This window comes from Eublepharis macularius, chromosome 13 (assembly GCF_028583425.1).
Source record: "Eublepharis macularius isolate TG4126 chromosome 13, MPM_Emac_v1.0, whole genome shotgun sequence".
Lineage (NCBI taxonomy): Eukaryota > Metazoa > Chordata > Lepidosauria > Squamata > Eublepharidae > Eublepharis > Eublepharis macularius.
In genome coordinates, this window is record NC_072802.1 from 18,065,056 (window position 1) to 18,087,115 (window position 22,060).

Sequence of the window (22,060 nt, forward strand, 5' to 3'; positions counted from 1 at the left end):
CTCCAGGTAGTTGCAAGGGTTTTTGGCATGCAGGTCCAATGCAAAATTCCCTACTCAGTTTTCAGTGTAAAGGATATTTCTGCCAACTGCCTACGAGAATTATTTCATGTAAGAGTGCAGCTCTGTAATAGATAAAACATGCAGTCCACAGGGTTAACACAGCCATATTGTGTGCAAGCAGCTCTGAAAAATCTACAGAATCAAAATGGATGATTTTGCAATTTGTGGCGAGGCAAGACAAGTGTCCATTCCTCTTTTCTGCAGTAGATGCTAATTACACAGTATTTATTTACTTCACTTATACCTCATTTTTTTCTGCCTGATGGGGACCCAAATCAGCTTCCATTATTCTCCCCTCCATTTTATCCTGGTATGCTCTGGGGAAGACACCAGAGCACACCACCACAAATTAATTCTAAAATAGTAAAGAGACCAGTAGCACCTTTAAGACTAACCAACTTTATTGTAACATAAGCTTTTGAGAACCAGAGTTCTTGCCCCTTGTCTAATATTTTCATGGAGTTACAATGAAAACAGGAAAGTTATTTTCCTTCGTTTGATGCTTGCACCATCTAGTGGACAAATGCAATTTTCTTCTTAAGGATATGTCAAGCTTAGTGGGGGTGGGGGGCTTCCACAAAATATGACTCAGAGACCAAGTATCTTGGAGTCTTGCAAGAATCCAACAGGGAACACTGAGCAGAATCCGTCACCTGAAGTTCCAGCAAACCCATGGCAACAGTGCTTGTCCCAAGAAATCAGCTTTGCAGAAGGACCAAATTACTTTCTCTCTCTACTTCTCCTGTTGGTGGCTTATAAGCTAAACCTCGGCTATAGCTGGCTGTTAATTCACCATAGCCTGGCCCAAACCTGCCACAAAAAGGGAAGCACATGGGAACTACCTTGTGTGCAGATAGACCTACAAACTACAGTCATCACAGCCTACAATAGCGACAAATGATCACAAAAAACCTCAACTCAGCCATGAATTTTCCCAGGTAACCTTCAGGTACTTAGCCTACCCTACCACACAAGTAATAATGGCAAAAGTGTTTTGAGCGCTTATGTTCTTTAATAGGTGCTGTAGCCTCATCGGTCCACAGCAAAATCCGGAAACAGATGTCATGTAATCTCTTTTAAGGCTGCTCAAGATACTGCATAGTATGTTATTTTGGTTCGTCGGCTGTAATAAGAGTTATGTGACTTCTGCTCAGATCTGAAGACGCACTGCTGGAGTAGACCGGTTTTGGGGCTTAGAAGCCATCTAGGATATGTCTGGCACCAATTCAACTGCTATGCATGTAAAGAGGAGATGCTTGAAACAGTTTGCCAAATTTAACATACAAGTGGCCGCGTTTTAAAAACTCTGCTGATTGCAGGCATGCAAGGACATTTTTAAAAAAGCTTCCAGATTTGGAGGATTGGTGGTGGTAAATTAACATTAAGAGACTGAGGACAATGAGGTATCTTATCAGACAACTGGGGAGAGGACACAGCTGAAGAGGACTAGGTACATATGGCCACCTGCGTGTTCTGTCATGAAAAGCTGAAGTCTACAGGTTATGCAAACCTCTTGCATGTTTTCTTTTTGCATAATTTATTTAGCAATAGCACTATGGGTATTTGAGTGGAAAGGAGGCATAGAAATGTTTTAAATAATAAATACCCGTCTGCTATAAAAGAGGGAGCGCATGGCAAAGCAGAGAAGGAAGAACAATGGTGCAGCGGGGGAAAATATTTTATTTCATTCCACTCAAAGATCCTTTAGTGTTTCACACACTGCTTCATCAAGGGATCCGTAAAGCAACTTTCTCTCAGGATGTTCCTGCTGTTGAAGATCTCTATGCTTATTAAGTATTGAAAAGCTGAAGTCTAATGGGGATGTATTTTTCTCCATTCCACCACCACATTCTTCTGCTAGCCATCAGGAGAGGAACTCGGCCCTCAGCCGCTGGAAATCCTATTTAGCCCATTTCCAAGACCCAAGCACTGGCCACACACTTTCAAGCACTATCTTCCAAGTGCTAGAAACTAGACCGTATTCTCAAAACCCAAATTCTGTTCTTTTCTGCTCTTGCTCAAGAGTATGAACGGCTCAAATGTCAAAGTTTCCTGAGCATAGGAGCAATATGCCACAAACATGACAGTGTTAGCAAGCCTTGCCCCACGACCACCATATTCTCTTCAAGAAGGGAGGCCACCACGATAATCTTAGAGAAACATTTATTAGAGGGTTGCAGGATTTGTTTGAAATATAAAGTCCCTTATAAAACACTCAACTTAGCAGCTCTCTAGCTATCCTTTTACCACTTTGCACTGCAGTCCAAAACAAGGGCAATACTTTTGACTGCAGTTAACAGCACTTTCTTGCTCATAAGAAGTTCTGATCTAAAATTTCATATATAGGTTTGGGGAGGGAATTTACAGCTACAGAAACATTGACAATTGGTCCAAATCAGGCTGTAATGACATAAGCTTGTAGTTAAAGTGTTAAACCAGTTTTAAGATACTAATCAAAATACTAACATAAAAGCTTTAAAGAACAACTGTACCAGGATATATAACTAAATATCACAAAAAAATAAAATAAGAGAGGGGAGGAGGAAAAGTGAGCTCAGGAGAGGTCTCAAATATACATACAAGTTCAATACAGTAATTGCACAAAATGAAAAAGCCATGTTAGCTGCTGATAATTACCAATGTTAAAATTTACAAGCTTCACACGGGAAGTTCAAATAAACCTTAGGTGTGGTTTTCTACCAGGAGATGGGAGTGCAGAGCTATTTACCGAGCTATTCAAAGATGTGCAAACCACAGATTAATAAAGTTAGTTTCATTTTGTGAAGTCAAGGTGATGATTAGGCTACATTCCTATGCAGGAACCGGGTGCTGTTTATATAAGAGTTCTTCTGCTAAAAAAAAAAGTGAAACAGATGCTCACCAGGCACGGGGCTATCACTTTAAATGTTGTGCAAATTTCCATTCCAAATTAGTGTCAGGAAAAGTGAGCAACACTAGGGGCCCAAAGCAAAATAAACAAGATGACTTCGGAGCGTGCTTATTTTTCCCCCCTTTTCTTAAATCTAAGCAATGCACACACACAAAAAAAGCATAAGGCTTTTGATTATCACTGTACTCTTTTTTTTTAATTCTGAAGATTAAAATGTAAAGCTTGGACTTCTTGGTGAAGATGTGAGATTGTCACTTTCCAGCCTGTCCTTGTCACTGCTGGCAGATCTTGGTTTCTACAGCAAACACATTTTCAAAGTGCCGAATTGAGCGGCATTTCTCAGCAGAGCGTTTTTGGAGACCTGATAAGGAAAAAAGGGAAACAAGATAAACTGACTGATTTGGGTAACGTATGCCCAGAGATGCTTGCATATAGCTATACATGGGGCTTTTTTTCAGGGGGAACGCGGTGGAACGGAGTTCTGGAACCTCTTGAAAATGGTCACATGGCTGGTGGCCCCGTCCCCTGATCTCCAGACAGAGGGGAGTTGAGACTGCCCTCCGCGCCGCTGAGCGGCACGGAGGGCAATCTCAACTCCCCTCTGCCTGGAGATCAGGGGGCGGGGCCACCAGCCACGTGGCCATTTTCTCCGAGGGCAACCCACTGAGTTCCACCACCTCTTTTCCCAGAAAAAAAGCCCTGGCCATACATATCACTTGGATGTTTTCCACATGCACACTGACACGGTTTTCTCCATACTCAATCCTTAAGGATCAGATCCACTTTGAGCCTCTGTAATTCTGCGCTTATGGGAGTCGAGCTAAAGTGATGTCTTTATTTTTTTCCGCGCCAGAAAAATGCCCAGTTTCTGCTGCAGGCTTTCTGTTTTGTCGACTGACTGGCTAAGGACTCTTCAGTTGATCAGCTAAGACACATCAGTTTCCTCAGGTGATCAGCTGAGGACAGGTCAGTTTCCTCAGTTAATGGGATGAGGAAAGTTGCATGGTTTTTTTGTTTTTTTAACACACCGACTTTGCAACATTGTTTTAAAAAATTAAAGAGATTTACTTGTTACTGCTGAGGTTAGAGTGCACCTACAACACACTTCAGTCCATTCTTAAAATTTCTCTTAGCCATATTGCAGTTGAAAAGCTTAGGAAACTTGCAAGGGTTTTTTTTAATGGATTAATGTTGCAGGTTTGCAACTTGGTTGTTTAGGGGGAAAAAAGAAAAAGAAAAGGCTGGACTGGTCAACCAAACAGGACACAGAGGGATAAAGGGGAAGGCAGGGCCAGGCCTCATAATGAGGAAAGCATTCTGCATTTTAAATAAGACCTGGTTTGACTTCACTGGGAAAAACAAACTCTGGGGTATGTGTGCAGAGAAAAACTGCACATAGCCCACGGAAAAACAGACTTTGCAGCTGATGCAACCTTTCACTCAGCAGAATGCAAAACAGTCTGGGAAGCAGGATGGAGACTGAATCAGGTATTCTGACCATGCATGTAAAACTCTGTAGGGAAATGATGCAGTGTGGGCCGAGAGCCGACAAAAAAGCCCAGTGCAGAAAAGACCTGGCTGTATCTACACCAGCCCTGAGCTGGTTTTAACAGCTGCCCCTCCCTCCAGGGAACCACAGTTCTGTAAGAGGGAGGCAGGAGCAGTCGGGATCTTGAATGTAATTCAAAGCAAAGGGTTCCCAGGATCCTGCGGAAAGCAGAGACATGGTGCGGTTACACCCTTTGTCTCTATACTCCAGTGTAATCTTTCGCAGATCTTATAATAAGGACGACCTGAGCATGATACTATAAAGAAATTATCCAAGGGTCCCTTGCAAAGTCAGTCTGGGGGACAGCTTGGATGCAACACAATTCCACAGTTTGGCACTCTGCGCTCACACATTCCCTCCCCCGTGGCTCTGTAGTCCCACATACTGACAAACAAGGGTTTCTACGAAGCTGTTCAACCATGTGAGGATGGAACTTGATATTCAACGCAGCACTTAACTATGGTCTGGCATTACACCTGCGCCATCCCTACAGATCTACAATGAAAATTACCACTTCCACTTAATTCTTCTGAAACACCTTCGCACGTTCCCTGCCCTGCCGCTGCCTTCTCATGAAACAAGCCTCCTTCAGGAAGGAAACAGCAGCTGGATCAGTAACAGTGCTAGAATTGTTCACAGAGTTATATAGGAAGCCCAGCCCTCCATCAGGACATCAGGAACGACGCATGACTCTACCACCAGAAGCTCAACACTCTCTCCGTGCTCTCCTCTCTTACAGGCTAGGGAGCTGAAAACTTCCTTGGTCTTTTCACCCCTCTCGCCTATAAGGCAGGATTTCAACTTCTTCAGTTTCCCAGTAGCAGGCAAGGAGAGGAGAGGGAGAGCAAGTTAGCCCCCAAATTTCCAGTGCCTATTCTTGTAATGACAACTAATACAAAAGTAATCCATCTAGCTAACATGATGTGTTAGGTCCAGTCAGTCTCACCCAGTTCCCTCCCTGCATTACGACAGCCCCCACCACAGGCCGGTTCTGTCCATGCAGATCCTATGATTTTTTAAACTGTGTAACGGGCCTCCTTTCTTTTTCCACCAGCATAAAAACCTGTTGAATCCAACCCAATGTTCTTTTCTGGACTGTCCATAAGATGGCTAAATACCAGTTTTAGCTTTTGATAACTACTAGTAAGTAGAGCCCAGTTTACAGCCTAAAATACTCACCGATGGTTTTATCTCTGCGCTGAAGTCTGAATGTGTCCTTCCCTGCACAGAGCTGATAAATGAAAATGCCCAGATCTGACACATTATCAATCTCTTCTGTCACAACCATTTCTTCCCGAACAAGGTAAGTCTGAGGCAGATAGGAACCAGTCTGAAAAAAATTAAGGCAGAAGGAACAATTCACATACTTAACATATGAAAACTGAATCGTTCTAAACCTTCACTGAACGTCCAGCACACAACAGCTGCAAACCTACTTTCATATGAAGCAGCCACTGGAAAACTTGGTGCTATGAAACAAATAGATGCCAGCCTCCCTGTTTTAAGAAATAAGATTCAGAAGCCAATCAAGAGCCATTCTGATTTTCACCCAGATCACTATGCTTGAAAACAAGCAGCAACCAAAAATAGTTTTGCTGCGCGCACACACTAGATAGGGCAACCAGTGGGAGACCGGGGGGAGAGGGGGGGGGAGAGAGATAGAGTGGCTGCCAGAAATGGTGCATCATTACTTCTGGGGAAACCTGGAAGTGATGCCATGCCTCTCTAGGAACTGCCAGAAATTCTATGGTAAAACAATAAGGTTTCCAACAATTCCTATAAAGGACTGGTGTCACTTCTGGGTTTCCCCCAGAAGTGGTATCATGCCACCACCACACCAGGAGATTCTCAGTTCCACTAGGGGGCTGGCAAGCCTTATACTAGGCCATTTTTTAGAAGCCGCACCCCTTTAGAGATCATGCTGTTGGATACTAGTGACAGGCAGAGCCAGTTTGCAGTCACCAAAACTAAATCTTTACTTTTTTCATATGAGCTTTCTGGGGATGCTATTTAATTTCCTCCCCAGCTGAAGCCAACAGGCCATTGGGCTTTGACAAAGCAGCTCACACAGTTTTGTGAAGCCAGCTGAGGCCATCCGAAGGAAGGGAGGCAACAGCATTATGCCTGGATCCAGCTCAATCCATGAAAAGTTGTCTCATTTACTCTTTCGATATTTTAAACAATTTACCTTTATGTAAACAGCTTTGAGAAGACACAATGTAAGTTATCACAAGTAAACAAATGACGTAACAAAAGGAATCTTCAAATTTGGGGATTTAACACTGCATAACCCCAAACATGATTACTCGAGAGAGCAGTCTTCAAGCCCTTTTGTGAAATATGTTATGAAAACAGCAACTGCTGTTTTGCAGTGGTGGAAGATTAACTTTGCTCAGGTTTTGTTTCAGGCATACTTAAAAACTAAGGTCTAAATGACACACACTGATGAATTTCTCAGTGCAATTCCACTCCCCTCCATATTAAAAACACAAAACTTTATGGTGCAATATTTAACTTTGCAATATACCCAGTTAATCTGAGAGATGACTCTGAATGGAAGAGAACCAACTTCCAAATTTCACTTGCTTAAAATATTTGTTTCAACATTAATAAAATTAATGCTGAAGCCCTTTTACTTTCCTTTAGATTCAGTTTGTATTTTTCCTTCTGCTGAAGAATTCCATGTAAATCAAGAACCTCTGTATCTTACAAAGCTAGTCTGCTCCAAAAAAAGGTGCCCTTATGGGTACGGTGCCTATTTTTGGTATCAATAATATGACTGGTAAGACATCAGTTTAGCAACACTGGCCAATCCCTAACTGTTCATAAGACAGCAGTATACTGAATCTAAAGCCAAACATCATCTGTGGAATAAAGGCTACTGCAGCAAGGTTAACAAGTGGCTCTACCTTACAGAGTAGAAACCTCAAAAGTGCTAATTTGAGAAAGAAAAATAGTACACACTGCTAATTTTGTGAAGAGGTCCATCAGGTTCCTTGGTGGCATAACAATGGATGTGTTCAGAGGGATCACGTAGCAGTTACCCAGTTGCAGGTCAAGGTAGGCTGTCAGAAGCTATTGGGAAAAGACAGACAAGAATCAGTCAAATGTAGTCTTTGAAAACTTATTTGATCCCCACAACCTGTACCTGCTTGACAAAAGCTCAGTGAAATTATGACCCCATTTCAACACAGCAATGAAGTTGTGGGGGGTGGGGTATGGCAAGTAGAGAAGACAGGTTTTAAAGTACAGCTACTCTGTTCATCCTAGCTAGTGGAAAGTGATCAACTTGAGATTAAAGTTACAAGTTTTGCAAATAAAGGTGAGAAACTGGACAGTTTTTTGAAAGTACAAATGAGACCCTACTTGGCACATTCTTGTGCAAGCATTATTTTAAAAAACAGGATAGCTTCTGAGCAAGGTAAGACTGCTAGATACTAAAAGGAGAAAAATCTACTATTACACTTTTGGTAGCTTCTATCATAGCAGTTCTACATATATACACTACATAAAAGAAAACTCCAGCACAATGGTAGACACTGCTAGAGATTAAGCTTATTCACAAAAAGAAAATATTCTTCATTTAACAGCACTTTGACAATGCAATGGTTAGAATATGCCTACAATCTACAGTTGAACAGCCAGCATTCCTTTCAGTGGGGCTTATGAGGAACCCTAATCAATGCTGGAAACTGAACAGGAATGCTTGGCAGAATGTTTTCTAAGGCTGCTGTAGGGCCACACACATGTAGAGCAGTCTTAAGCCCACACTGCCATGTAAGTCTTCTTAGAGCCATGGCAAGAAATGCTTCAGCGCTCGTTTCTTCTTCATGACCTTTCAATAGGGAAGCCAGATTCGAAAACATGACTGAACAGGATTCGACAAATCCCAGGCATAAGTGGACCTAGACATTTCACTATAGCTCCTGTTATTCTCACCTATCATTTACTGTAAGTGATTCTTGGTGATTCTCAGAAGTACAAAGCTTATTTGGGTGAGGGATTAGAGATGCTAGCTTTTTGTTGCAATGACAACCAGAGCTATCCCATATTTATTTATAAGCTACCATGTTTATTATAGCTTTTAAAAAGAAACTGACAAGGAACTAGAGTTTTGTGATAGCAATAGTTAGAAAGTATGGTCATTGAAATACAAAATGCTCAAGTTGATTAGCCTAGCTCCTAAATTTTTGGGGGGGCTCCTAAAGCCAAAGAAAATTTGTCAAGGTCTGCACTAAAAAGAGATGTGTGCCTCCAGTGCATGGCGAGCACAAGAAAACAGTTCCCATACTGTTAAGACCGTACGTATCACAGGACTTTTTAAACTCACTCTGTCAAAATCATGCACAATAGCTGCAGGATCGCTGTCAGAGAATTTTGGAACCGGAACATCAATGATCGCTATGTTGTCATCCTCCCGAATATCAGCTACTTCAGCAATGGGTAGGAAGTACGGTTCTGCAGCATTATCTTGACTGTCCTCTGCTCCATAACATATCTGTCCATGGAACACTTTGTGCTAAAATGAAGAACAGTTACTTTATGACACTCTAAAAGGTAAAGATATTTAAGACAATACCAGGGCATTGGAACTGAGCTACATGTGGGTCTTCCATTAAAAAGGGTGAGGGGGGAAGAGGAGCAAATAGAGCAGTATAGGAAACGGGGATGTGCACAGTTCTTTTGCCACACATCCAAGGCAGTTCTGCACAGACATGATGCCAGGGACAGACTCGGAAGGTACAATGGTCCAGGAGCAAGCCTGGCACAGTGGTGACCAGAGCACTATAACGCAGCAATGCAGAAACTACTCAGTTCTGGCCAGGGATGCCAATGATGGGTGCTAACCTACCTACTGCTTTTTTGTGCACCAGGGCTAAGCAGAACGGAGTCTGCCAAGCTGCCACCACCATTGGGGCACTTGACCCTGCTTGCTCCATTCAAAGGCAGTGTTACCACAGGAACTATCCCTGTAAGTTAAATGGTCATTCTGCCCTTTCTTGTACATCTAGCATGTGTTACTTCAATCCAATGATCATGACTATCTATGCAAATAACCAAGGAAATATGATGTGGTTTTAAAAATCTGTTTAGTGATTTTCTTTTAAGTTTTATGAATCCTCACTGCCATAGCTTTGAAATGTCATAGTTTTGGGATACAGATCATTGTTTATGCTTATAAACCAATTCAATTGCATCCATGCTTGTATCGTGTGGAACATTTTGCTTTGAATTGCTTATGTTTCTTTTGCCAATCTTTCTCTGACAAAGAAAAAATTATTCTATTACCCTTGGCATGAAGTACTTGTAGATGCAGGCTCCGCCAACCACCACTCCTGCTAAGATGAATGCAAGACCCAGGAGGGTCAACAAACATCTTCCAGATGAGCTTTCATGGCTGTGTGTTGCAACTTCTGGATCCTTCAGAAAAGAGAGAGAAAACCAAATTCACTGCTGTCTGGGAGACATGTCTTCAAGTAATTATATATGACCTTGAGTCAGAGGGAAGAGTCACCCTTCAAGGTGAAAGACAAAGTGCCAGACAAAATGCACTTCACAAAGACTTGGAAATAAGGACTAAGACATCCTATCTTCAAAATGAACAGCGTGAAGTTGATCATGTATTTCAGAACCTTTAAAGGACATTATTGGATAAATGACTCCTATCAACTTATTTGAATTACCAAACTTATGTTCTACTAGCCTAGTAAAGGTAAGTATTTCCCCTTGCTGTGATTCAGATAAGTTATTGCAAGCTATTTATCCAATAATTTGGTTATCAATGATGCTACTCAAAAATTTAACAGGGTAGATGCTTTATTTAACAGGGGAGAGAGCCAGTTTGGTGTAGTGGTTAAGAGCATGGGACTCTAATCTGGAGAGCCGGGTTTGATTCCCCACTCCTCCACTTGAAGCCAGCTGGGTGACCTTGGGTCAGTCACAGCTTCTAGCTCTCTCAGCCCCGCCCACCTCACAGGGTGTTTGTTGTGGGGATAATAATAACAGACTTTGTAAACCACTCTGAGTGGGCATTAAGTTGTCCTGAAGGGCGGTACATAAACCGAATATTATTATTATTATATTATTATTAACCTTAATTAAGTTAATATATTTAAGCATATGACTACATGCCATTCACATTCAGAGAGTTCATTTTTTTCTAGTAAGAATGAATGCCACTGTGTAACTGTTAGCACTGCTACTAAACCTTTAGTGAGCATCAATGTGCCAGGTGTTGTACAGAATGTAAATTACATGGCGTATGTCAGAACAGCCCATAGCACATTTACAACATACTATCATGGGGCTCACAAATCCAGATACTTCCACCCCCCTCCCAAGGACAATTGCCACTCATCCTCCAAGAAACCCAGCATACCTGAGCTCCATGTACTTAGTAGAGAGCTAGTCCTGTGACATGTTGCGTATGAGAGCTACTGTTCATTAGAATAATTAACATTCTGCAGCTGAGAACCAGAAAAGCTCTTGCGCTTAAAGAGCACAGACAGGAATACAAAACCACTCTAGTGAACTCCTGGGAAAAGTCTATTGGGATTCACATGGGATACAAGGGCGAAATTATCCACTTTGATCACAGCTTTTCAGTCCCTGGCTCCTAATGAGAAACTCTTAATGTAGAAAAGATCATTTATTGCACTTGATCTCAGTCAGATTTTCTAATCCCCTCGCTCTACAAAGAAAAACAATTTAACACAACATTACATACCAGGTCATGCGATCAATGAAACATCACCAATTCAACTTTACATGATTATGCATTCTGACTTCTCTTATGCTTAAGCTATTGAGAAATTTTTAACCATCATGCTTAATGATCAGTCACATTAAACCAGTTTTTTAAAGGTTGAATTTTATCCACCCTGATTTGTGAATGTCGATACAACTGGCCAAAGGGGAGCTAAGAAATACCATTCTCCGTCCCCACCTCCCAAGATTAGAAGAGTAACAACCTTCATGACCTTGAAAACTAAGACTGTTGGAAGGAAACATCGCAGCACCAGAATCTGAAGAAGCATGGCTTATACAAGCACCCAGAGTTCCCTAGAACCTAAAAAAAAAAATGCTGTTCAAGCAACTATGCATGCCAGTAAACAGCACTAGGATGGTGGCAGAAGTCCAAGGAAGATTCTAACAGCCAAAACAGAAACACTTTTAAATGGTTAGGCTGGATTCAGGCATTTCAAAATAAAGGTACTGTCTCAATATAACTTTGAGCTCAGGGACTGGTATCTTAAACACAAGAAAGTTTCTTTTATTAGGCACCCTGAAATGTAATGCCACCATCTAGAAATCTAAAACCCATGTTTAGCTACCTGGTGTAGCTGTATGCCATCAGCCTGGATGATCAGAAGTCAAACAGCAGCAGTCTAATCGTAACCTGACCTCTGAAGCCAATGTAAAGCAAGGATACAGCAGGTACCAAAGAGCTAAGCAGCACAAGCAAAACAAATGCAGCGTTTTGCCTGCGCTCAGATGCATTTGCAGCAGCTCGGATTTCTACCATGCTAAGTCTGATGCAGGGCAGAGGTGGGGGTGCTCTGCCTACCTTAACACAGTTACATCTTTTTAGTAGACCATGTGAACAACATTGTGTGTGTGTGTGGGGGGCTCTTGGACCCACCTAGCTGCTGGACAAGTAGGCAGGCATAGTTCTTTCAAGTACATCTTGCTCATAAGCTGTCTCCCTGCCTGAACTCAACTGACCTACCTACACTGGGTCATGATAGCCTACATTGACTGCTGATGCTCTGACTGCTGGTTGGGGGGGGGGGGCTGGTAGTGTAATTCTGTATACTTTTATTTTAATTCATATTGTATGTTTTGATGGGATGCATACTGTAAGCTGCCTTGTGCCTCTGTGGAAATAAGCTAGATAAAACTATTACTAATGCATAGTTATTTCCACATCACTGAGGCACTATTATGACCAACACTAAGCTCCATAAAACATTGTGCGTACAGAAATACTTCATTTGTCTGGTCCAAGCTGAAGTCTGCTTTACATACACGTGTAATTTTTCATTCACCGGTTCAAAGGAAAGAACAATGCTGATTACACAAGTTTTGCTTTCCTACCTGGTGTAGGTTTGTGATTGTATCAATTCCACATGTCTGTGTATTTTTAAAAATGCCTGTTTCTGAGAAAGTTTGAATTTATTTATACACTATTGTTTCTCTAAAGAGCTCTGTGAGGCAGTTAACAAAACAAAAACCACTCAACAAGTCTCGGAAGTTTTGAGATTGGTAGTGCCAGGTTAATCTTACTATAGACTCATCTTACTTTCAGGAAGCTTTCATCTGACCCCCTCCCCCTACCTCTGCCACAAGCCATTAAACTTGACCAAGCTAGACAGGGCACTAGGAGATCTATAAATTGATTCCAAAGCACTAAATTGCTAAACTGCAAGCACAAGACGGTATAATTCAGGTCTAGGGACTATTTAACTCCCCCCCATGACATTTCCTGATCCTCAATTGCCCTCAGAAAGGACTATGTATGAGCAAATGGCAGCTCCAGAGGATGGGAATATGACATGGGAAAGAGTTAATCACCACCACCACACCGTAACTTCTATATAATAAAAATGCATGGGAGATCCATCTAGTCTGGCCCCTGTCCTTTGAACTGGCTAACATTGCACAAGAGCCTAAGTGTTAAATTGCACCTCTGAAGGTTAGCTTACAAGTCTACAGCTGATAAAAACTGCATGCATTGGCTTTTTGTTCTCCAGCATTTTTTCTGAAAGCTTCGAAGTCAGTACTCAGCCGAACACATACTGCTTTTTGATCTGTAAGCCATCTGACAGGCTACATAGCACATGTTATTGACCGAGCCCATAAATTAACTGGCAATCATAACCCCAAGCAGCAATTTGTATTTTCAAGCAGTTGCCTACAGCATTTCATTAGAGTATTAACAAGTACATGTTTGAACATATTCAGCTGCCTTACACTGAGTCAAACCACTGGTGCCGAGCCTAGTCTATTTCGAGGCTACAGCTCTGACAGGTCTGCATCTCCAAGCACCGAGTTACCCAATGCTAGGCATTAAATTTTAAGCCTGATGATGTGCAATTAAAGCATCAGCATGGATAGCAAATTGTGAAACTCCACAGCCCTTTCCCATGCCACCCACAGGCTCATTTCCACAGCCTGACTTTGGGGTGGGTGGGTGTGTTTGTGTTAAGGGAAGGATACAGCATCCAGCCCCGCTTTAAATGGGACTGGGGCAGACTTTGAGGGCACAGGCCTGCCACCACTGCTTTGGTCTGACTGGCAGCAGATTCCACTAAGCAAAGATCTTTTGCAATCCTCCCACACATGATCCTTTACCTAGAGATGCCAGGCATCCATCCATTCTCTATTATGGAGAAGAAAAGAATAAGAGTTCAGTAGCAGCTATAAGACGAACAAAATTTGTGGCAGGATATGAGCTTTCATGAGTCAAAGCTCACTTCTTCAGGTATGTGGTATCTGAAGAAGTGAGCTGTGACTCACGAAAGCTCATATCCTACCACAAATTTTGTTCGTCTTATAGGTGCTACTGGACTCTTTCTCTTTTCTACTAACAGGGCTACCCATCTTGATCTATCTGTATTATGGAAACACATTCAGAGAGAAGAGCTGTTCATAACAGCTGCTTTTCAAATAATAACAAGAAAAGGAGGCTTCCCCCAGTGAATACCAAAAAACTAGAAGCGGAATAGAGCTGCACAGGAGAATACAGATTATTACAGGTGGTCAATGTATCAGTAAATTCATATATTTCCACAGGTTATACACCAAATTAACACATATAACAGCAATACAATAATTCATAGGTTCATAGGTGTGTAACCTCAAAGCAATATTAATTTCAATTGACCACCCCTATATACAACAACATGCAAGGAAAATTGCACATGTCCCAATTAGACACACCCCATATGTTTCACAGGTGAGTCCAACAAATATTGGTTATGCAAGTAAATCCAATTCTCTTCATACGTCAAGTATATAAAGATGGCTTTTCTTTTTTCTTTTTTAGGTGGAGCAAGCGAAAAGACCGAGATCCACACGATGAGCCCAAATAATAATAACAGCAGCTCTACTCTTAGAAATGCTTTTGCTCACAGAATCTCAAGAGAATGAACTGTGAATCAGTGGTGGGGGAATGGATCTCACACTTGCTGCTAAAGGTGTAAAGGGGCCTGGAGCAAGAGTTCATGCACATTTTGATTCATCACACAGCATCAGGGTTAAAATGAACATGGATTGGAGAGAGAGGACACACAACCGTGGCAACTCAAAGCAACCTTCCCAGCTGATACTTGAAAACAATCTATATGCACCAGTACCTCTTCTCTAGCTGTCAAACTGGAAATGAGACAAGACTATCTAGTGTGAAACTCCTGTTACACAAGCCAGCATCTGATTTTATCTCTTCATTTTGCTAAGGGAAACCCTTTGCCAAAAAGATCCATGGGCATGTTTTTAGGGCTTGTTTCCATGCCAATGTCTTAAGATGATGATAAATCAGATCCCCAAATAATACATTTTATTGGGACCAGCCATATGTCACACAATAGTGAGAGCGTTCAAGTTCTCAAGAACTTTGTCAGGTTGGATGTTACAAAAACAATAAGGGGGAGCACATATGCCTCAGGACATGATATTAAGTCCAGTTCAAGTCTACATCTATACCATTCAGGCACTGTTATGCACCCAAAGACCCATTCCATCTGTTTTCCACAAGCCTGGAAAACATATGCCTTTCTATCACGACTGAGTTACTGACCGCACAATCCTGTACATGCTTATTCAGAAATTAGCTCTGTGTTCAGTGGAGCTTATACCCAGAAAAATTAAACATAAAATGGCAGACTGCAATTAAAGCGAGGCTATTAAGAGATTACTTTTGATTTTTGCACATTCCAGATTTTATTTGATTGTACAATGTGTAATCTCATGAAACGTGGGAGGATTTTCAATTTATATATGCATAGTAAGACTGAAGAAGAAATAATTTCATTTATTAAAAATATTATTCAAGAGCACCAGCCTCATGATTTTAGTTTTTATGCTGATAACTCAAGTATGCTTGCACATATACATGTATCAAGATCAGAGATGTGAAGAGGTGGTGGGGAGGAACTAGGATGACTGTTCTCCTGTGTTCCATCCCCTGTCCCCGTCTTACATCCTTAAATAAATTTCTTCACGACAAATAATGGAAATATAAAGTCCATCTGTACTTACTTCCTGGGATTTTAGCTCAAATGTGTTTGTTTTATTACACACTTGGGATTGCCAGATTAAGAGTCAAGGACAGTCAATTATATTGTTGAGCTGGCAGTCATGTGCGCACAACTGCAAACTAGGAATGGGTTGAAGTCAACTGCAATATCCCCATTAATCGTAAAAACTGGGAGACAAGTGTCTTGCACACACCATATAGTCAACCACAGCTTCCTGCTGCGTGCACCCACAGAAGAAACAGCTACATGCCATGCAACAGGAACCACAACTGCCTGCAGCTTCAGTCACACAATACAGCACTCCAACATGTCACCAAGACAGCTGTCACCAAAACAACTTTCACTTTCTTTAAGGTGAGTACAGAGTTTTTAGGACAATTTCCTCCTTCCCTCCCTCCAAAATGTAGCACTGTCAGCAACTTACAAGCAGCTGTCCAAAGAAAAACAAAGCCCACAAGCAGTTTTAAACAGACACAGCTTTTAGGGAAGTAAAAAGAGAAGTTCTAAAACAAGCTAAACATACGCCCTTCCTTAGTTGCTTCCCCACTAAGCCTCAGCAATTCACACAACCCATCAATAACCCAAGAATCCTCTTTCAGTGCACAGACCTTATTTGAGCTGGCTGGCCAAGCAACTTTTCTACATCACCCTAAAATATGCCCTTTCTGTAGCACTTGATAAGAGGGGAGGAAAGAGAACAAGGTTTGTAACAAAATGCAACTGTTGCAACCCTGTCACATGGATCAAATTACATTTATACTGCCACCACGCAGTTCTTTGCTCCAGCCAGGCACCCTAGGATTGGTCCAGCCTGCAAAGTTCATTTGCTTGACAGGAATAAATGAGTAGCTCAGTGACAAAACCCAAAATAAAACTGCCTGCTCCACAGATTAAAATAGTCAATTAAAAAAACTACATTAGAAGTCAGGCACTGGTGCTTCAAGACAGCCAAAACTATGTGCTATACTAAACTAGAAGGAACTGTAATGGCTCAAAAGAATCTGTCTGCATTAACAAAATGCCTGGTTAGCTACTCCCCCCCTTCTACCACACCACAACTTCAGATATTTTCACCAAGTTGTCTTTTCAACTGTCAAATCCCTGCTACAGCTTGCAGCATCTCTCCATGGGATGTCCACAGGCTACAACCTAAATTCTCTTCCAAGCTCCTTTGCACATGACTTTTACTAGCACACTGTGAAAGAAGCATAAACACACACTTTTCACAGTACGCAATGTACATATTCATAATAACCTATCACAAAAAATCATTTCATCACAAGGCCAAAGTGCAAGATTCCTAAACAGCCTTAAGCTTCAGCATTAAAAAGCCTACCAACAAAACCGAGCACCCTTTGCATTTTCTTGCTGTAGAAAAACACAAGGTGAGGAGGAAGAGAAAGTGCCCCAGAGCACATGCAAAGAGCTCTTCCCTTCAGCTTACAGCTGCTAAGATACACGGTTTAATATTATTAACAATAATAGTGTGCTTATATACCACTCCTCTAGATTACTGCCCCACTCGGAGTGCAAGATTCAGGTCCAGTAGCACTGTAGAGGTTGACAAAATTTCCAGCGTATGAGCTTTCAAGAGTCAAACCTGTCTTCTTCAGATTCCAGACACCTTCTCCAGAGTTTTGACTCAAAAGCTCAAACCCTGGAAATCTAAGGTGCTACCAGAAGCAAATCTTGCTCTTCTACTACAGACCAACACAGCATTTGAAACCACTCAGAGCAGAGAACAAAGTCAAGGTCACCAATCTCCCCACAACACAGCTGGGGCTGAGTGGAGGGGCTTCCCCAAGGCCCCTTACTGAGCTCAGGGCAGCAGTGGGATTCGAACCAGCAGAGTGCTGATTCGCAACCCATTGTGCTACACAGCTCATATACCACTCTTCTAGACAGGCAAGTGCCCCCCTCAGAGCAGTGAACAACGCCAGGGTAATTATTATCCCCGCAACACAGCTGGGGCTGAGAGGCGTGGCTGACCCCAGGCCGCCCGCAGAGCTCATAGCAGGAGTGGGAGTCGAACCCACGGAGTCCCGATTCACAACCCAACCCCCTTAACCACCATGCCATAGCAGAGGACACGGAGCAGCCTTGGGCTCGAGTTTCTCCCCTCCTCGGCCCCCCCAAAGCCCAGCGCCTGCAGGCTCCGTCCCCGGGGAGAGGCGGGCCAGGCGAGGCGTGTTGATGTTTCCGCCGCCATTTTGAACGGCCTCTGCGCGACTCCGGGGGGAGGCTGCCCCTCCCCCTCCATGCCCCCCCGTCCACAAAATGGCGGCGCCGCCCCTCGCACCTCACCTTGTCGGCCACCAAGGCCTCGGCCGCCTCCTTCTTGTGCTCGTCCTTGCCGGCGAAGGGCGACTGGAAGGCGATCTTCACCATGGCGGCGCTCGGACCGAGGCCTCCTTCGCTTCTGCGAGCCTCGCTGTCGCCTCCCGCTGCCGCCGCTGTTGCTCCTGCGGGCGCCGCTCCGGTTGCTGCGCAGCGGCCTCTCCCTCGCTCGGCTCGCTGGGGGGGCGGGGCCTAGCGGGGAAGGCGAACAGGGGGAGGAGCGTGAGAAACGCGGAACGGCAGCTCTGCGCCGCACGGTGAGGAAGGAGAGGGTGAGGAATCGCGAGTGCGCGTGCGCCGGGGAACACCCCCTCCCTCCTTCCCATTTTGGATCTGCGTGAAGAGCCGGCGCTGTTTTGCGCATGTGCTGCTTGTCTCAAAACTTCGCTCGCCAAGCTTGATAAAGAGGGGACAGCGAGTGAGAACGCGCACGCGCGAGCGGTAAGGTTTTCTCCAGGCGTGTGGAAGGGGCGCTGCGCGAATCAGTAACAGTTCCTAGCAGATCTCTTTCAGGCCCTTTTTAGAAAATGAATACAGATCCCGTCTCAGCATAGTAATGGTTAATTAACTATTACTAATAATAATAATATGTTTATTGCTTTTCCGGCCGAAGCCATAAGCCATACAAACACCAACAAAATATGAACTGTACACTTGAACATACCCAATTCACACAGGCATAACTCGTCATTATCACTTTAAACTATCTAAGCTCATGAAGATTTTGTTTCTTTATCACCGTGGCTAAAAAGGAAGCCACTATAGCAGAGGTTTGATTGTCAGGAAAGTTATCAGACAATAACACTGAGATTGCCCAAGGAAGGAAGGGAAGCTTTTCTTTTAACATAATAGGAATAATAAATCTCTCTCTTTCCTTGCTCCACTTAGGGCAAAAAACTATTATATGATCCAAGGTCTCTAAATTAACTATTACTAATGAACAATTCACTAATCAGTAGTAGTATTAATTACCTATTGACAAATAAATAGGAGTTACAATTATTAGCTATGGGGCAGTAACTTTTAATAATAGTACTTTTAATAATGGTACAGTATTTCCAATATGCTGTAGCATACAGGTTAAGTGGCTGGGCTGCGAATCAGCACCGTGTTGGTTCAAATCCCTCTCCTGCCATGAGCTCAGCAGGTGGTCTTAGGTAAGCCAGCTACTTCTCTCAGCCCCAACTCCTCAGCTGGATTGTGGGGATAATAATACACTGACTTTGTTCACCACTCTGAATGGGGCATTAATCTGTTTAGAAGAGCAGTGTATTAATGCACTGATGTTATTCAAACCACTTCGGATTGTCCTTAAATCCTGTGAAACAGGAGACATCCTCAATGCAGAGGATTAAGGGGCACCTAAAATGGCTTGTCTAAGGCCTAGGGTTGCCCAGTCTCCAGGTAATGGCTGATCTCCTGGAATTACAACTGATCTAGGGGTTACCAGGTCCAAACTGGAGCCTAAGGTGGGCAGGGATCTAAGCAGGGTGTACTGCTGCAGATTCCATTCTCCAAAGCAGCTGTTTTCTCCAAACCTTTTCTTGCTCAGTGATAGCCTCTCCAACCTTAAACAACTCCTTACTCACAAAAAATGCACTTCTCAACATAGACACAAACTCTGGGACCAGCTCCTGCAATAAACTTAAGATGCCAGCTCTGCTCCCGTATTCACTCCAACAACACGATCACTGGACCTAACAGCAGGCTCATTCACGTGTTCATCTTTCAACATTACATATGCCATCAGGTGTCAGCAATGCCCTTCAACTCTATATTAGAGAAACAGGTCAGTCCCGTCATAAAAGAATGAATGGATATAAATTTGATATTTAAAAAAAAAATCAAAAACCAATGGGAGAACATTTTCATCTCCAAGGATAGTCTATCACTGATTTAAGAGTAGCAGTTCTCAAGTAGAGAAACTTCAAAGGAAAACTACAATGTGAGATTGCAAAAATTGAGTTTATCTGCAGATTTGGAACAATGGATTCCCCAGGGTTGAATCGGGACATAGGATTTTTCTCGCATTACATAGATGCTAATTTTCTGCACTTCACCCCCCTGTTTTATCAAGCTGATTACAACATGTATTATAGCTAGCTTCCTGACACTCTGATTTACCCCTCCCACCCTCTGCCCGGATTATAAAGACTCCTTCCTTGTATCTGACAAAAGGAGCTTTGACTCCAGAAATCTCATACCTTGGAAATCTAGTTGGTCATTAAGGTGCTATTGGATCCCAATCTTACTCTTCATTTTCTCCAAGGGAACTGATCTCTGTTGCTTGGAGATCACTTACAATTCCAGGGAGATCTCCATCCACCACCTAAAGGTTGGCAACCTTATCTCCAGGCTGCAGGGATCAGTTCCCCTGGAGAAAATAGCTGCTTTGGAGGGTGGATGCTATGGCATTTTGCCCCAATAAAGCCCCACCCCCTCCTCCTAACAATGCCATCTCCAGGCTCCACCCACAAAAGCTCCAGGAATTTCCCAACCCAGAGTTGGCAACCCTATTCCTGAGACAGTAGATCCTCTGATCTACTGTCTCAGGAATGACCAGGTGAACCCTACTTAAGGCCACATAGCCAAGGCAAGGTTTGAACTTGGAACTTGCTACTACACAGCTGGCTGCACTACATTATTATCTAGGATGGATTACAAATCAAGTATTCCTGGAACTGTAGTTCCCAGTCAGCACTGGAGAGGATGAATAAATTGGCAGGATGACACTGCAAGAACGCAGTCTCAGCTGCGGCTGTTGTACCCGCTGTTACTAGTTGAACAGTTTTCCACTGACAGGACAGGTTTTTCTTCCATTCTGGCCACTTGCCAAATGAGATTTTTTTCATTTGAGGGAACAGGTCACAGATTAGATTTTAATCTATGCAGAGCTTTTTAAGGCAAATTGATTTTCTGTACTGTGCCTTTAAGAGCTTTGCAGCCGGTGATCCAGCAGAGCCTTTTCGTACCTCAAAAGCAGCTTATCTGAACATTGCAGCCATTGGCTTCCGCTTCTGCTTCCCTTTCCTTTCCTGATACATTCTCAGTAAGAGAGAGAACACAGAGCGCAACAACAAAAAGCACCTTATTTTGCCCTTTTGTAGCAGGGAACTGCAAAGTAACCTGGAGAAATCCAGGGCTTTTTTTCAGCGGGAACGCAGTGGAACGGAGTTCTGGCACCTCTTGAAAATGGTCACATGGCTGGTGGCCCCTCCCCCGATCGCCAAACAGAGGGGAGTTTAGATTGCCCTCTGCGCTGCCAAGCAATCTAAACTCCCCTCTGTCTGGAGATCAGGGGGCGGGGCCACCAGCCATGGGCAATTCACCAGCCATGGGCAATTCACCAAGGGCAATTTAAACTTTAAAAAACTCCCCCCTTGTTCCAGCTGACCCAAAGTGACATCATTGTGTGGTCCTGAGTTCCACCACCTCTTTTCCCAGAAAAAAAGCCCTGGACAAATCCATCTTTATGTCTTTTACCTACAGTCAACAGGTAGTGTGGAAAAAATACTATCATTGAAATCCTAAGCAGAAATTAATGGGCTTATACTAGAGTAACTCTGCTTAGGATTTCACTGCAAGTCTGTTTCTGATTGAGACAAAAAAAATTGCCCAATGACAGAAAACTCTGTATGATTAGAAAATCGCCGCATGATTGTGCTGTCATAAATTTCCGTTCTGTCTCTGAGCCTCAGATTAATTGGCAGCTGTGATAAGATTTATCAGTTTCAATTTGTGGTTGCAAAGCGTGCTGTAAAATTACATGCAATCTTTTCTGAAACAATCTGAAATATAAAAACTGTCAGAGAAAACTCATGTAAAGTGGTGGGGTGGGACCAGGATGATTTAGGGTAGTCAGCTAGCCTGAAGAAAACTGTCCTGTCCTATTAATAAAGCCTTAAGATATGGAAATAGACATTTGGAGATTTTCATGGCATGGAGGTAAATAATATCACCTGATAA

At 42.9% G+C, this 22,060-nt stretch overlaps 1 protein-coding gene across 1 annotated transcript; it reads right to left on the bottom strand.

Annotated features, from left to right (window-relative positions):
- Positions 1-2,209: 2,209 nt before the first annotated feature.
- On the bottom strand, positions 2,210-18,370 carry ITM2A (integral membrane protein 2A). The gene is made up of 6 exons (XM_054996215.1): positions 18,062-18,370; positions 9,789-9,920; positions 8,830-9,018; positions 7,464-7,574; positions 5,679-5,829; positions 2,210-3,311 (listed from the first exon to the last, which is right to left on the bottom strand). Exons 1-6 carry the CDS (start codon positions 18,143-18,145, stop codon positions 3,223-3,225), a joined length of 756 nt encoding a protein of 251 aa, XP_054852190.1. The 5' UTR covers positions 18,146-18,370; the 3' UTR covers positions 2,210-3,222.
- Positions 18,371-22,060: the final 3,690 nt, after the last annotated feature.